The sequence below is a fragment of the Ylistrum balloti genome, unplaced genomic scaffold, assembly GCF_031769215.1.
Source record: "Ylistrum balloti isolate Yb309-2 unplaced genomic scaffold, AGI_CSIRO_Ybal_v1 Utg369662, whole genome shotgun sequence".
NCBI classification, from domain to species: Eukaryota; Metazoa; Mollusca; class Bivalvia; order Pectinida; family Pectinidae; genus Ylistrum; species Ylistrum balloti.
This window is the reverse complement of record NW_026781912.1, coordinates 1,624,072-1,642,104: the sequence shown is the minus strand read 5'-3', so window position 1 is coordinate 1,642,104 and position 18,033 is coordinate 1,624,072. Positions and strand designations below refer to the sequence as shown.

The 18,033-nt window shown below is 32.3% G+C and overlaps 1 protein-coding gene across 1 annotated transcript; it reads left to right on the top strand.

Moving 5' to 3' along the window:
- Window positions 1-658: 658 nt before the first annotated feature.
- On the top strand, window positions 659-7,715 carry LOC132559389 (ras-related protein R-Ras2-like). The gene is made up of 6 exons (XM_060224003.1): window positions 659-763; window positions 2,944-3,031; window positions 5,678-5,780; window positions 6,055-6,163; window positions 7,057-7,175; window positions 7,508-7,715. Exons 1-6 carry the CDS (start codon window positions 659-661, stop codon window positions 7,581-7,583), a joined length of 600 nt encoding a protein of 199 aa, XP_060079986.1. The 3' UTR covers window positions 7,584-7,715.
- The last annotated feature ends 10,318 nt before the right edge of the window (window positions 7,716-18,033 follow it).

Here is an 18,033-nt window from a genome sequence, read left to right as displayed (position 1 = left end):
TTACATACAACTTGAGAAATGAATACGTTGATGTAGATAAGTATTCTTACTAGCGTTCTTCTATGAGAGTGAGCTTACAGGAGCCACATAACTCAACCTGAATTTTCAAAAAAAAAGATTTTTTTTCCTGCACGAACACAAACAAGACTTCACTGGCGGGAATAACATACAAACTAAACAGTATACAATTTCAGCAGTGGTATAAAACGGTATAAAAACGTTGCCATCTAAAAATTAGGGTTGCTAGATTATTATATAGTGCTTTAAAGCTTACAACAATCCAACATAATTTTGGGAAAAAAGATTTCAGGATCATAACAACAACATATTTAGCTATTTAAAGTGTTCCCTTTACCTCCACTGCAGTCGTTTGAATTTCCTTCTGAATATCACGAACAAATTATTGACCAATCAACACGCGAGGAAATAAGCGGAGCTAGCATACTACGAAACTACAGCTAATCATAGAAATAATGTGGTACAACGATAGACTAAATGCATCAAATTTCAAGTCAAAATGTACATACTGAATTTAGAATGTTTAATAAAGTCTTAATATCATACTATTACAAAACATCGAAACCAAAACGATGAATCTGCATCATTCACTTCCGCCATTTTGACATGAAAACATCCTGTGGAAGAAACTCCCTCAGCGATGTCTAGGAACAATGAAGCAAACTCCTTCAGCCAGAGTTACAAACTGGTTGTAGTAGGAGGTGGAGGTGTGGGCAAAAGTGCCTTAACCATACAATTTATTCAGGTTAGTGGAATCATCATTCATTTCCATCGCGATTTTTTACTTCCGTTCATCATTTTCAGCAAGACTCTTAAGAGCTCGTCAGCTGATCGGCCACATACGTTATATTGGCCTATGCTTAATTTGTTTTCGTTACGCTGTAGATGTTTTTTTAGATTAACATTTCTGAAAAAAAATCAATTAAATATAGTATCACAGCACGCACCACTGCGTTCTTACGGTATCGTATGACGGATGTGTTATTGGAAAAAATTATTGTTTACTTCGCCTAGTTGTCCGTCTAGCTAGACCTGCTCACGAGTGTGGTGACCGGCTGCCGGCACGCAGTAAATGACTTACGTCGGTTTGAGATGCCATGCCGAGTTCGTAGCCACCAACAATACCGTTATATAAATAAACATGCATCATTCTAATTTTAAAACGTACATATAAATTACCAGTTAGGCTACAGAGGTTTTACCGTAGCATTATATCAAGGTATGAAATGATTTTCCAATATATCAATGTTTTTTTCAAAAGGTAAAATCATATTAGCAGATCACTGAACGAATTTGATATAAATGCAGATGAAATTGATCATCACTATAAACGATATGTCCTGCATATTGAAAAAAAAATCTTATGCCCAACACTAACTTCTGTGATACAATAGAGCGTTTAATGGTTGATATAAAATTGGTTGTAGGATGCTTCCATTCACTTTTTTGATACCACATATCACAACTGAAAGTAAATTTGATTTTACTTGTCAAAAGCAAAAACAAAATTTCATAAAAGTATAGCCTATGGTATGTCATTGTACATGACATGCATAGTTAAGCTACAGAGTACAAGTTGTTCATGTAGTTATTTGAGGGACTTAAATTGATGACTTAATTTAATTGATCCATTCATTTGCTTTTTAAAGTGATTTAAAGTATTCTGAAACGCAAATGAAGTTTATTCTCAGTGGCTTGCAATGCATCATGCTATGGTTTACAGTATTAGAATGAGTTGTAAAAAACTCAAAACACCACTTACTAATTTATAAATTCAGTTTGGTCCTTTGCATTGTTTCCAACTATCTTTCATTACATTAAAGTCCAATGAAGCATTACATATAGTCTAAATTTCCTCTTGCCCCAAAACCAGAAAGTCTAATGTGTGACATTTCATATGTCCAACAGAATACCAATCTTCAAGACAGTAGTGTTTTGGCCAGAAGACACTTGACTACCCCTGATATTTAATTGTTTGTAAAAGAAAAACCACAAAGTTAGCTGTTTCTCTGCTAATAACTTCCTGGTTTCACATTCAGTAATCAAACATTTTTTTTTTTGGCCATTTAAATACTGAATGGTTTCACTATATTTCTTCCTGAATCATTACAAATGGAAAGATTTTTTCTTCCTTACCTCAGGTGCATAGTCTTTATATGCCACACGGAAACAATTCTGTTGACTTATCAAGATACATGTATCAGTATTTCACACAAACACTGAGAGTTTAACTAGCTTTTCTTCAATCTTATTCATTAACAGTAAATCAGGAGTGGAATTGTACTTCCTTAATTCATCAGATTCATGTACATAAAAAAGGTCACACAGGTCACTTAGTTCAAGTTCAGAGGACCAATTGTAATTACCTTTTACCATGCCATAGCCCTGCAACTTCTGTCCATCATCTACTTTTTCTTTAGACTTTAAAACACCACTGGTATAAGTCAAGATGCTTGATTTTGGCCAAAGTTTGATATCATTTGGTAAAGTTTACTTAATTTATACAAATAGCTTGTCTGGCTCCCTATGGGACCAGAGGGGCAAGGTCAAAAAAGCCTAGAATGTAAATGTATGGGTAAATGCATCTTTAGAATAATTTTTTTTTATTTGGACAAAAGGAATTTGAGTTATTTTTTTTTTTTACAAATTTGAAATTTTTACTTGAAATGGTAGTCTTTTATAAGATTTTTCCTTTTGTGATATAAGGTCTAAAACTTCCAAATGTTGACACCAGAATTTATCTAGATCTAAGATAAAAAATAACCCAAAAAACTGTGCATCAAAGCATAAATGTGTACTGTTTTTTATTGAAAATACAGAAGGTCAATAACTTGCATATGGTATCTATACTTTTGTCAGTTTGTAATTGGTCTTTTTTTACACTCTCCTTTGGTGCCTTTTTCATTATAAACTGTCTTTTTCCAGTCCTATTTTGTGACAGACTATGATCCAACAATAGAGGATTCCTACACAAAACAATGTGTAATAGACGAGGTTGTTGCCAGGCTTGACAGTAAGTATCATTAAAGTCTTATTCAGTTATTCAATCCCTTAAAAACTTTAAAAGTATTAGGCACAATATATATGTATGTCAATTTTTGTTTCACTGATCACTCTGAAAAACATACATATATCCGTATTTTGTTACTTTGGTCACTCACTCCCATAGATGCTATAAACCACAGTCAATAGATACAGCCATATACAGTCACTCTCTCCCATAGATGCTATAAACCACAGTCAATAGATACAGCCATATACAGTCACTCTCTCCCATAGATGTTATAAACCACAGTCAATAGATACAGCCATATACAGTCACTCACTCCCATAGATGTTATAAACCACAGCCAATAGATACAGCCATATACAGTCACTCTCTCCCATAGATGTTATAAACCACAGCCAATAGATACAGCCATATACAGTCACTCACTCCCATAGATGTTATAAACCACAGCCAATAGATACAGCCATATACAGTCACTCTCTCCCATAGATGTTATAAACCACAGCCAATAGATACAGCCATATACAGTCACTCTCTCCCATAGATGTTATAAACCACAGCCAATAGATACAGCCATATACAGTCACTCTCTCCCATAGATGTTATAAACCACAGCCTATAGACACAGCCATATACAGTCACTCACTCCCATATATGTTATAAACCACAGCCAATAGATACAGCCATATACAGTCACTCTCTCCCATATATGTTATAAACCACAGCCAATAGATACAGCCATATACAGTCACTCTCTCCCATATATGTTATAAACCACAGTCAATAGATACAGCCATATACAGTCACTCACTCCCATATATGTTATAAACCACAGCCAATAGATACAGCCATATACAGTCACTCACTCCCATAGATGTTATAAACCACAGCCAATAGATACAGCCATATACAGTCACTCTCTCCCATAGATGTTATAAACCACAGTCAATAGATACAGCCATATACAGTCACTCACTCCTAAATGTACTGTAAGCCACAGACAATTGACATACCCATATTTGGTCACTCATTTCCATAAGGACTATAAACAACAGACAATTGACATATCCATATTTGTTCACTCAGTCTCATAGATACTTTAAACCACAGACAATAGACATACCCATATAGTGTATTTAATCACCCAATATAAACTTTAAACATGACACAAAAGAACCCTTTTTTCTCCATGTCTCCTTATATACATGTTAAAACTGGAAAAATGGACATCAAATTAGAAAAGTAATGTTTAGAAATTAAAATTCCCAGTTGAATCATTATTTGTACATGATACATGTATTTGAATATGTGTATTTACACATCTTTAAAACTTAGAACAAATGCTACTATATTGTACCTGAATGTATAGGATTCAGGATGTTATTCATTAATGTGGATTAAGAAATTTCTCTACCAGTACTTGTCAAAGCATCTGTCAATACTTGCAATACTTAAATATCGCAGAGCAATTAATGAGAGTCTTAACATTTCTGTGTTACGATAAGGAAGAACAGTGTACATTGAACCTTTAGTCTCTCCCATGTAAAATAGGCAGTAGTTATGGTAGAGAAACATATACGTAATGACTTACATAGATTTTTGGTGACCACTTAAAATTGTATGAGTTATAATGTGACACTGTATCCTGAACATATTAACTTTCTAGCTGGCTTTCACCATTACAATTAAAGCATAGGAAATGAAAAACTTGACCTGTTGTAACCTAGATGTGTTTTCTTTATAACAATGTACAGTGAAGTGGGTCATATCTTTTATATATATATATATATATATATATATATATATATTGTACTTATGTTGACCATTTGCCAAACATAATCAACAAAACATTTTTTGTAAAACTCGTAGATAAAAATATTGAAATCTGTCTTAAATTTATTTGAAATATTAGATTGTTTTTTACCTTCTTTAGTTACATTAGGTGTAGTTGTGGACTTATATTGTAACTGTGTATCAGATATGATCATGGTTGACATCTTTATATAGCCAGCAATACATTAAATCATTTCAATTAACCAGGAAATTAAAAAAACAAACAAATTTAGATGAAAAGTATGTGATTACTGTTATATCCAAAAATAAATCTGTACTGAAAAGGGATGAATTTGGTTGACACGTGACAATAAACATTGAAGATCTGCTGTCAGTCTTAAAAGTGAAGCTGTACAAGTGCTTGCTTGAAACTTATGTAATTGTTGAAATAGAAAAGAAGAAGGATGACTGCAAAAGCTAGGTAATTATGTCAGCAACTGATTAGGAAACGTATTCCGTAAACCGTTCTCATGCTCAAGCATGAATTTTGTGCTCACGTCTTGTATCTTGTTTTAGATAAAAATGAATAAGAAAGGCTAATTTTGTGAAAGATTTGATAATATTTCATAAGGACTTCAAGCCAAATGCTATATTCAGTGTTTATAGTTGACATTTGTATTATTGGATAACATTTAGGTGAATTATGAAAAAATTATCTTGAGTACAAAATCTATGCTTGAGCATAAGAATGGTTTCATGACTACAGGCCCAGGTGAAAGTAGAATATACTGCTTGGAACCTTTTTTTTAGGAATTTGTATGGATGTGTTACTTTACAGATGTAATGAGTTTCATAAATATTCCTTTGTGCTTTCAGTCCTGGACACAGCAGGTCAGGAGGAATTTAGTGCTATGAGAGAACAGTACATGAGATCTGGTGAAGGTTTTCTGTTAGTTTTCTCAGTAACAGACAAAAGTAGGTAAGTTTTGTCAGTCACAGGCAAAAGTAGGTAAGTTTTGTCAGTCACAGACAAAAGTAGGTAAGTTTTGTCAATCACAGATCAACTGAATAATATTTTTTAGTCACAGACAAAAATAGGTCAGTTTTGAAGTAGAAATGAAGACATGACTTACTTGAATACATGAAAATCATCTGTTTTTGAAGTATTCTTTTTCTTGCTATGAATTTTAGAAGAATACATATATTGATGAATAAGACTTGTTGTGTAAATGCATATTTACTTTTCATTTCAGTTTCAATGAAATCTATAAGTTCCACAAACAGATTCTCCGTGTGAAGGATCGTGAGGAATTTCCTATGATCCTTGTTGCCAACAAAGCTGACCTTGATCATTCTAGAGTGGTGAATATTTTTTTCCTTTCTTGACTATTTTTGGGAATCTCCTCAAACTTGCAAGTATTATAAGTGATTGCAATAAGTCTGTCAGTTGATTGTTGGCACACACAACCTCCAGTGAAGTTCCGAGGTTATGCGGTTTGACACCCTCCAACCCATGGTGGTTTATGTTTCTTAGGAATCTAAGAAATGGACTGATCTGTACTTTCAAGGCTGTGTCCTTTTTGAAGACATTTTACCCTAATTGCTGTTGAAGGCACGAATTTATGTATTGATAACCATTCAATTTTATGTGACAAATTCTTGTTTATTTTCAAGGTCACGGGGGTCAAATTTGTTGAAACCTTAAAATTCCTTTTGATGATGAATCACCATGAATAGAATAATAATATTTAGCTTGCAGAATTCATAATGTGTGCAAAAAAATTAACTTGACAAATATATAAGGTCACAGGGATTTAATTTGTTAAAATCTTCAGAAGACTTCCCATTAACCAAGAGACTTTGAATCTTGATATTTTGCAGGGTACCTGTAGATCTTTGACATAAAACCCATCAACTTTTCTAAAAGAAATGATTTTTACCAATATTCAAGCTCACAGGGATCAAATATTCAATATCTATTCAATGTTACAGATGTCAAATTAAGTAGAACCTCTAAATGATTTCTTCTCATTGACCACAATGCTGAATGTCTATGATGTGTAATGTTAATGTACTAGTAATGTGAAAATCATTGAATACCAGGTGAGCAATGCAGGCCCATTTGGTCTTTTGTTTATAGAAATTTGTTATTTTTGTCTCTGATCCACTGCAGTATTAGTACATCCAGATTAGAAATTGATCAAAGACTGTTATTGTGGTTTAAATTATTACATAGAAATTTATTTCTTTACCAGGTCAGCAGAGAGGAGGGCTCTGAATTAGCAGAACAGTTAGGTATTAATTACATAGAAGCAAGTGCCAAGGTGCGAGTTAACGTGGATCAGGCATTTTATGATCTTGTCAGATTTATTAGGTAAGTTCACTTCTTGTGTTTATAACTAATCCAAGCAAAAATACAAAACAGCCCAGAAAGAGAGGTGATGAAATGTGTTTGTTGTAATCCAAAAATGATCCTTCTTGCATTAAATATTTATTGTTAAGGTTTTCCGAAGTAATCATGACTTTCAATTAACTCAAATTCATACATTTTTTTTTTTACCTTTGGCCCTTTACTAAGTTATTATTATAAGTCCATTTAGAATTAATACAATGCTTTTAGATTCTCATCTGTATTGTGTAAAAAAAAAATAGTATTTGAAGAAATATCAAGCAGAATGATGTACATATTACTTCTTTCTGGTTCAGAAAATTTCAAGCAGAAGAGCGACCGACAGTGAAGCTTGGAGGGGATAGGAAGAGGAAAAAATGTGCAATACTCTGATGGTTTACACAGCTGAGAGTGACTCACTATGATTGGCTAATTCTTTGAAGATGATATATAAGAAGAACAGCGCCGGAGACTTTGTGTGACATGCTCTGATTAGCTGACAATTGGAGGATTGCTTGTAAGATATTCTCTGATAGGCTCATTTACAGAGGATGTTACATTAGGGCGAGCTCGCCAACATGTGAGACTAATGTGATGTTCTCTGATTAGCATATAATTGGAGGATGCCACAATAGGGACCACCCCCTCCCGCCCCTTTTTCCCAAAGACTGATATAAAATTCTCTGATGGCTGTCAGACAGAGAATAGCTTTTAAGTGTCTATCATCAGAGATTAACAACCCGGGCTTCAAAATCTGCCTTCCATTTACCCGGTTCATTGCTTATTACACCTCTAGCAGAAAATCAGGAAACTATTAAAGTACGGTCACGTATATTATGCAGATTATGGTATGACTATTTGTGCTGTGTTTGTCCTTAATATATATAAATCAGTTTTCGAGTAAAAATATGTCATTCTTTAATTTTTAATTATTTTCCTAACAACTGAATTAATCATTTGATTAAAGATTTAATATCACAGAAAAAAAGTCATCATTCATCTTCAATTTTTTAAATCTAATGATTTTCAATGAATTTCAGGGAGGGGGGGTGAAAGGTTTCCAGTTCATTAAATTTTAATTTGATAAATTCAATTGACCAAGAACTGTTTTTCATTTTAATTCTAGTTTTAAGATATTTTGCATGAAATTTCACCAACAAAATGTATTCATAAAATTTATTATTTTAAAGAAATATATCCATGGAAAGCATGAGCTGTATTTCCCGCGGAGAAATCAAAGCAATGTGTATTTTTTCATGTATTTCGTTAAAGAAAAGTTTGTTTTCATTTTCACTGAAGTCGTAACTTCCATACCAAACTAAAGCTTCTGCTAACTTGTATACTAGGTGGTGGATGTTTGGAGACTTCAATGAAGTGTGGTTTTATCTTGCTGAATCAGAATGGAAGATTTAGTAGATATTTGCCATTTATGGTAATGTGAGATTAATGTTTTCATTTTTTCTTTTATTTTTTCAATACATAATATGTTTCTGTTTTATTTAAATGATAGATTTTTGAAAAGCATGTCTTGTAACTTTATAAAAAAAAAAAGAAAAATGTTATTAATTATCTTTTGAGACAATTTTTTATTTGAAATGCAAAATTGTCACTTACTGGTTAGTTTTTCTTTTTGGAACTGCATAAAAGTAATTACCTAGATACGTCATTCAGTCCCAACATTTTGTGTCTGTGTGTCCCGCCCATCCGTGTAACTTTCTGTCCCAATCTTTTTTTTGTGACTGTCTTGTTCATAGACTGCCCCAAATTCTTCTATATAGATATCTTCAAATCATCAAATGGGATGATTTATTCTACATCACTATCTTCTTCGTATACTCATGTGTTTTTCTTCAATCTTTTGTCCCTGTTGTTTAGCCCCAGAACTGTTGTTCCCCGATAAGATATTAAACACTCTATTGTACCAGTGGTTGGAATTTTTGTAACATTATAGTATATTAAGACTGTAAACTTGGTTGTACTTGATCAGAAAGTTCCATGATTTTTCAGAACTATATATATCATGACTAAGAGGAAAACTTAGTCTAAACTTAACCAAATTCAGCATTATTTGAAGTCCTTTATCATTTTGTTCTTGTGTTTGTGTACTGAAGAAAGACACTTAAAAGGTTTTCAGAAAGAAAATTTCATTTTTTCAGTTTATTACCACAGGAATAATGAAATCACATTATCCTATTTTTATAACAAAGATATACTAGCATACTCTATTCCCATTTATTTTTCTACAAAATCAACATATGTGTCTTTTTTTTTCTTTTTTTTTTTTTTTTTTTTTCGCAGTATGACGGTTTTAGTCCTAATGTCACATGTCTTTTATAACAAATTTGGGCTCAAATTGTTTTCATGCGAACATTAGAAGAAATTAACAAAATACAATTTTTTGAAAGTTATCACAAGTGTAATAGACATACAAAATATTTCACAAATGAATGACATTTTGGTCTAGTGATGATAAATTGCATGACTATTTATCAGTTTCTAGTTTTAATTTTGTGTTTTGCTAAATTAAGGTTTTTCTTTGTAAGATATGTTGATATTTTGTTAAACACATTGGATGCTACCTCTTCTTCAGAAAGTGACTTGGAATCTCATAGATATAGGCAAGGGAAGTCTGAAGCACAGTCATTCAAGCTTTTAATATTTGATTCTTAAATGGTAGCAAGTAAATAAAACAGTAAGTAAAAATAGCATCACTAAAGAAAGTCTTATTCTCATCACAACAGTTCATTTTTTTTTTCACATTTGAAGAATGTTTTCCACTGAAGTATCTATCATTCATCCATTAACTAGAAGAAAATCAAAAGCAAAATTACCAAATGTATTATGAAATCAAATTAATATTACTCTGTATGTACCAACCATGTGTAAAGACTGAGGAACATGTGTAAAACCTCTTTCTCCAGTCTGTAGGAATCCTATTTCCCTAACCTTGGACAGGTATATCTACACTTTTTACCTGGGTGAGATTTTCTTGTCTCTTTCTAGGTTGAGAGAAAGGGTTTTCATTTTTATAACTCTGACATCATGTCAACATTGGGAAGCATTGGAACAAAAAAAAACATATACTTCACCAGGCCAGCAGTGCAAGAGAGGAATAATCATTCATTCCCTTATTGGTGAGATCTTGGAATGTCGAAACTTGGGAGAAGATTATTAAGTTGCAAACACAGGGCAAGCCTCATGCTACCTACTTGATCATCTTTCTGCTGGAGTTGAGTACCCACTATCTCATCTCTGAGAGGATAGAAGATTAAATTAAAAATCCTGCCTCGCAACATAAGTTTCACTAAAATGTAAGGCTCCCTCTCTTGATATGTGTATTTGTATTTAAATGATATTATGACACAAAGGTTCACTATAACTGCCCTGATGATATCGCACATGAAGATGTGACTGGATGGGAGACTAGCCTCATGTTGAGGGTGGAGTGCTTTCAGGTGGACATTGTGTTGGGGTATGTGACATTTTTCTTTCGTTCAAGTCATTTAACAGAGAATTATTCTACAATGTTGAATTCCTTACCCAGATATATGGAAAATGCTTTTGTCCTGGTGATGCGACAAAAAATAGTCTGCATTTGATCCCATGACAGTAAGTATTCAGTATCCTTGCCATATGACTGAAAATATTTGTCTTGGTCATGTAACAAGACATATTTTATCTCCTACCATAAGGAATAGAATCATGGATTTCCGAGATATATCATGTTCAATATTTCTGTACCTTACTTCAGAGTTTTGTAACTCAAACCATTGTTTGTCCCATTTTCTTGAGACTGAAAGTTCGGTGTGTGTGAGTTTTTGCTTTGTGTGCTGTATTATTTGTTCCGTGTGTGTGTGTGTGTGTGAGTTTTTGCTTTGCGTGTTTTTCGTTATTTATGATAATTGATTACACCCTATCTAGTCATGGTTTTTATGTTTTCAAATGTTAACAATTGTTTTATTTCCAACGCTTTGACTCAACTGGGTAAACATTCCAGAACTCGGCTTCCTGTAGAAATAGCTGACTATAAATACACGTTAACTCTTTTTTTATTGTTATTTTATTTCAAAACTTTTTGTAAAAACAATTGAACAGGTATTATAAATCTTAATCAAAATTTAATTTTATTTATTAATTATTGGTGATTTTATTTAGAACCAAGGGCCAATTGAACTTTAGCTGCGACACAGAGTCCATCATCATTTCACAGTTTACCCACAGGTCTGTGTGATAAGCTAACTACAAAATCAGTCACAGGAATCTCAGTTCCTGTAATCTTTCTGCAATCAAATGATTTTATCATCCTCAGACTTTCTTTACTGAAATTATAAAGTTTCCTCAAGTGTGAAATAAGCAATGATGATGCTATTCATTTTGAATAGAGATAGCTTAATTGGAAATTAAGTTATCTGTTATTTGGTGTTGTCTAGAATTTTAAATCCTACTTGTTGAAATTATGTGATAGCATAGATTGAAGAAGTCAGGATCCCATTAATGGTGGCCATGTCTTTAGAATTTTTTTTCTATAAGTCCCAAAATCTTTATTTGTTTATCTAACAAAATATTTAGGAGTCCATTTTGTAACTAGTCCTTAGTGCACGACAGAAGATGATTGATTTTGAAAAGTTTTTATTTCTTTGTGAAGTCTATTACTTATGATAACTCCTTCCCGGTGTAAATCTGTATTGCTTTTACTAGCTTCATATCAAGTATAACAGCTTGTACATGTTTTATTCTTGTTGAAAATACAGGAATATGTGTGCACTCAGTGCCACTACTAGTTGTCTCCTGGCATAATTATGATGCTATGAAGAATTAACTATAAAGAACAATCTAATCCTGTTTTGTTTCTTCTCACTGTCCATGTATTGCAAAACATTATCGGACTATATCCTAAAAAAGTTTACTAAAACAAAGTGGAGCTGCATGTTTATACCAGTTAGAAAATATTAGCCAAACTACGTAGCTGAAATCATGATATCTTGTATGCAGCTCGAAATGATAACAACCACTGGCTTAAGTGTTTAAGAGGTTGTATATTTATGTATAATCCAACAAGTCTCAGTTTCCTTCGTTGGTCGGGTATCTGTAACATCAAATGACAAATTGAAATAAGGACCTTGTCGAATGACTGTCAAAAACTGACTCAGTAGTTATTTATTTATGCTTTGACATCTTACCATCTATTAATGAAAAGAGACATTTTCATTTCCTTCAAAAGAACTGAAGGCATTTTTCTGTGATAAGTAATTTCATCTTATTTTATGGTGTGGTCATTTCATCCCAGCAGAATAGTAACACTTAAATCCTTGATTCAGTAATTTGATTTTCTCTTACCCATACATATTGATAACAACTGAGAACAAATCACAGATCTGGATGAAGGACCAGATGTTGTCTTTCTTTATCATAAATCATGGTTAGAGTACCTTTACAAGGGATAGCTCAGTCAGTTAGCATGCTGGCCTACATAACCTCAGGTAAGATCTGAGGTGCTTAGTCTGATCCTTCCTACCTGTGATGGTATATGTTTCTCAGGAGAAACCAATCAGTCTGTGCTACTGTGTCCTTGGGGAGAGCACCTTACCCTAATTGCTCTGGATGGCAAGTGATGGACCTTCTGTATGTTGTTCAGTGAGATAGCCACCAACTTATTTAAAAGAGACTCTGGCTCAAAATAACAATGGCTGCTCATGGGTGATAAACCCGGCAACAACAAAAACGTTTTAAGTAAATGTTTCAGAAATTTCCCATTGGGAATAGGATTATAAAATTGTATTGCTATATTTTCATAAACATATAGCTGGTACTGCTTTGTCTTGTACCTCTGCTCTATATATTTCTATGTGTTTCCTGATCCCATAGTATCAAATTTGGCTTTCAGTGGAAATTGCATGGAAGTTTGATGTGTTCCAAGTGTATATTGTTGAATTACTATATGTTGCTGTATTTGAATTTTATGTTTAGTATTACATAAGCCCCTTCCAATGTGCTTATTTTATTGCTAAATTATTGATTTTATCATATACATTGTACTAGATAATTCCTTGTATCATTCCGTTTGCTTGCCTGGTATGAAGTAATGACATAATTCTATGTTGAGTAGATGCCGTGATATTTAACTTTTCTGCATGAAGCAATGTATCATCAGCTTGTAGTAAATGTGAAGTGATGATGGACATTTAATTCCCATACTTAGTAATGTTTTGTGTAGTGTCTGACCCTTGAATGACAAGTCTTGTGGGCAATGTAAAATATAACTGCCACCTTTTTAGGTGCAGTGTAGCTTAAATGTCAGATTACATAATAGTAATGGTGACAAATATTTTGTGTACATATAAATGATATTATTGGACATGCAATACAAATTCATTATTCAGAATGAAAATATATACCAAAATGAAGTACTGTTTTTTTATATATTTGATGGTTCAAATTTTTGTGATTTTTATCAAAAGATTTTAGCAAAAATTGATGTAATTTTAATCAACGTCATGAAATGGACCACAATCTTTTTTATCTATTTTCAAGGTATGATTCTTCGCAGTTTTATTCCAACCTCAAAAATGGTGAAAAATAATTCCTCGAAAATAATATCCTTTGCAGTAATACTGTCAATACATGTACATGTGGCTTTGTTTTCATTGCTTTTTCATCCATTATTAAGCAGTATTGGAAGTTACAATGGACACAAATTATAATAAAGATGTATTTCTGTGAAGTGAAATTTGGTTCATAGGGACTTCAGAATCCTTAAAGAAGGTTGAAGTGTTTGTTATATTTCATAACAATAACATTATCTGTATTTCATGTCAACATTTTAACTTAATGTTTTAAAGAATGTGCACCCTAGGTTGGAGTCAATATATTTAGCTTATTGTATACCTAAAGCTACTTAACTTGACCTACTTAAAAATTTATAAGCTCGAGCTGTGAGCATCGAATTTTGGTAACTATTTTGTATTGTGCAGTTTTTCTTTTAACAAACTTTATTATAGGATGTGTCCTTTAAAATCAATGTGATTTATGTATTTTTTCATCTTTAAGAATGTAAGTATTTGAATTCAAAAGATTTGTTTTTATCTGTAGGCATTTTATTAGAGATCAGTGTGATATGTGAATCAACAACTTGAGTTTTCATCCCTTCAGATATTACTTGTTGCCCATCAAATTTAAGGTTCGAATTTGAATACCAGGTATTTCCTATCGTATTGTGATATATTTTTTTCTAGTCGTTAGAATTTATAATAAAAACAATTACATAGAAAGTTCCATTTGTTATGAAAATAGTGTAATAGGCATCTTAATATTTAAAGATTTATTCTGATAATATCTGTGCATATTCGTCATCACAAATGTTTTCCATGTGTATTACTTTATTAATATTAATACTTATTGATATATGAAATCTCATGCCAGAAATATTTCTAATATATGAATCAATTCAAACATGATGGCTTGAGATAAATGAAATTTTTTTAAAAATTATTTATTCAATGCCAACATTTTCAAACCTGACTGATTAAAAAAAATGCTTCTTTGATAGAATATGAATACTTTATCTAAATAGGAAAGATATTTTCTTTCAACTTGAAATTTTTTTTAGAAATTAAACACGAATGGCCTTGAAAGTTTAATAAGAGTGACCCTAATTGATTTTAAGTATATGTAGCGCTATACTGGTTGCTGTTTTTATTCCTAGACTGGGTCTTTTTTAGGGGGTTTGTTTCCCCACTTTTGGAAACATTGTCTTGTTATTTTCATGAATTCACTTGGTCTTTGACCTATCTTTATTGTCCTGGGTTTCTGTCACACCCAGATTACCATGTTTTTCATTAAAATTCAATGATGTGCTGGAATTCCATCAGAATTATACATGTATGCCAGAGATTAATGTATTTGTTAGTAAAAGCTGTTAGAATTTATTTATATTTGAAATGAAATATTAAGTTCTTGTACATGTTTAAAGAGAAAAAATACTTTGTCCGGTTGAGATAAAAGTGCCTAGCAATTTGCTATGTAGTGTACTTTGCATGTAACAAAAATTAAGTTGATGGAGATGAAAATAAATCACTCATTCTAAATTCTGTATTATTTTGAAAGTTGTACAGTATTGTAATTGTTGTCAGGGACCCAAGGTTTTTAGGGAAACTTTGAGCACTGATGTAAGGAAATTTAAATTTTTTTTAATGGTTTTTGTGATGAACAAAATCTTGTTAAGGTTCATTAGTATAATTTGTAAAGTATCCTTTCGATTTTTCTTTGAATTAAAATCAAATTCAGTAATCAGTGTTTTCAAAGGTAACATATTAGGTTGATTTGATATATTAATGCCCTTGCTGTGTAATAGAATCAGTCTGTAAAACGTAAAATTTAATTTTGTAACTGCTCCATGCAAAAGCAGAAATCCAGATTAAAGTAAGGTAATAATTAATTCATAATTAACTATTTAATCTGCACTTGTTCAGTTTTAAACACTCAATAGAACTATGATTAATAGTGACAGTTTCCATTGGTTTTAACTTCCAAACCTTGTGTATGGAACTGCCCCATAGTGAAGTAACTTGTCGTTCCCCTGATATTACAAATGTTTTTAAGTTATTTTATATATTTTTATTTCTAAGTTAGAGGGAATAATGTATGCATGTGTTGATATAGAAAGTATTATGTGGCTGCTACAGAAGACACAAATGCCAAATACATTCTCCAAGCTGGCTTATACTGCTTTTCATCACTGATGTATTGACCTGAAAGTGTTGAGCATTGTTTTAAAAGTTGTTTTTGTATCATGGTGTCCCATCAAGCCTTAAATGAAATGTATGGAACAATATTGATCAGCTCTGTGAATTACAAAAAAATATTTTGTTTTTAATACATGTACGTTGTCATTCACCCTATGGTTCTGGTCAAGACACATGTTGTCCATGATAAAATAATGCCAGATTCACATTCAATATTCAAGAAGGTTCAAGTATTTTTGGTCATTGCGTCATCATTAGCTGAAAGCATGGCTAGATTTTTCCATTTTTTTTTTTTTTTTTTTTTGGAATCCATTTTTTTTTTGTTAGTTGGTGTCTAAAGGAATTTGAAATTTTATAATCTGAGAGAATAGATATTGGTTGTTATCACACAGAAGACTACTTAAGTATTAAGAGTTAGCTTGGCTCACCTGTTCGCCCTCTGCATCATAACAAAGCTGACTCATCCTTATGGCTATCTAGTAGATATTTCATTTACTTCTGTGAGATCTGTGTAACATGACTATGTGATCATCCATTGTATTGTGTTGGAAAATAAACATTTTTTATACAAATTATATCCTGTTGTTTATTAGAGAGGTCTTCACCAGTTGTATACAGAGACAACCTACTGTCACCAGTTGTATACAGAAACAATCTATTGTCACCAGTTGTATACAGAAACAATCTATTGTCACCAGTTGTATACAGAAACAATCTATTGTCACCAGTTGTATACAGAAACAATCTATTGTCACCAGTTGTATACAGAAACAATCTATTGTCACCAGTTGTATACAGAAACAATGTATTGTCACCAGTTGTATACAGAAACAATATATTGTCACCAGTTGTATACAGAAACAATATATTGTCACCAGTTGTATACAGAAACAATGTATTGTCACCAGTTGTATACAGAAACAATGTATTGTCACCAGTTGTATACAGAAACAATGTATTGTCACCAGTTGTATACAGAAACAATGTATTGTCACCAGTTGTATACAGAAACAATGTATTGTCACCAGTTGTATACAGAAACAATGTATTGTCACCAGTTGTATACAGAAACAATATATTGTCACCAGTTGTATACAGAAACAATATATTGTCACCAGTTGTATACAGAAACAATGTCACCAGTTGTATACAGAAACAATCTACCAGTTGTCACCAGTTGTATACAGAAACAATATATTGTCACCAGTTGTATACAGAAACAATCTATTATTGTCACCAGTTGTATACAGAAACAATCTATTGTCACCAGTTGTATACAGAAACAATCTATTGTCACCAGTTGTATACAGAAAAAATATATTGTCACCAGTTGTATACAGAAACAATCTATTGTCACCAGTTGTATACAGAAACAATGTATTGTCACAGAACAGAAACAATCTATTGTCACCAGTTGTATACAGAAACAATCTATTGTCATTGTTACAGAAACAATATACAGATAACAATCTATTGTCACCAGTTGTATACAGAAACAATCTATTGTCACCAGTTGTATACAGAAACAATCTATTGTCACCAGTTGTATACAGAAACAATCTATTGTCACCAGTTGTATACAGAAACAATCTATTGTCACCAGTTGTATACAGAAACAATCTATTGTCACCAGTTGTATACAGAAACAATATATTGTCACCAGTTGTATACAGAAACAATATATTGTCACCAGTTGTATACAGAAACAATCTATTGTCACCAGTTGTATACAGAAACAATCTATTGTCACCAGTTGTATACAGAATCAATCTATTGTCACCAGTTGTATACAGAAACAATCTATTGTCACCAGTTGTATACAGAAACAATATATTGTCACCAGTTGTATACAGAAACAATATATTGTCACCAGTTGTATACAGAAACAATATATTGTCACCAGTTGTATACAGAAACAATCTATTGTCACCAGTTGTATACAGAAACAATATATTGTCACCAGTTGTATACAGAAACAATGTATTGTCACACCAGTTGTATACAGAAACAATCTATTGTCACCAGTTGTATACAGAATCAATCTATTGTCACCAGTTGTATACAGAAACAATCTTCTGTCACCAGTTGTATACAGAATCAAT

Bases quoted from the DNA above. Each gene is read 5' to 3' on its own strand.
- LOC132559389 (XM_060224003.1), top strand. From the start codon at position 659: ATGTCTAGGAACAATGAAGCAAACTCCTTCAGCCAGAGTTACAAACTG. The intron at 3,032-5,677 runs GTAAGTATCATT...TTGTGCTTTCAG, and splicing joins GGTTGTTGCCAGGCTTGACA to TCCTGGACACAGCAGGTCAG. The intron at 5,781-6,054 runs GTAAGTTTTGTC...TTTTCATTTCAG, and splicing joins TCAGTAACAGACAAAAGTAG to TTTCAATGAAATCTATAAGT.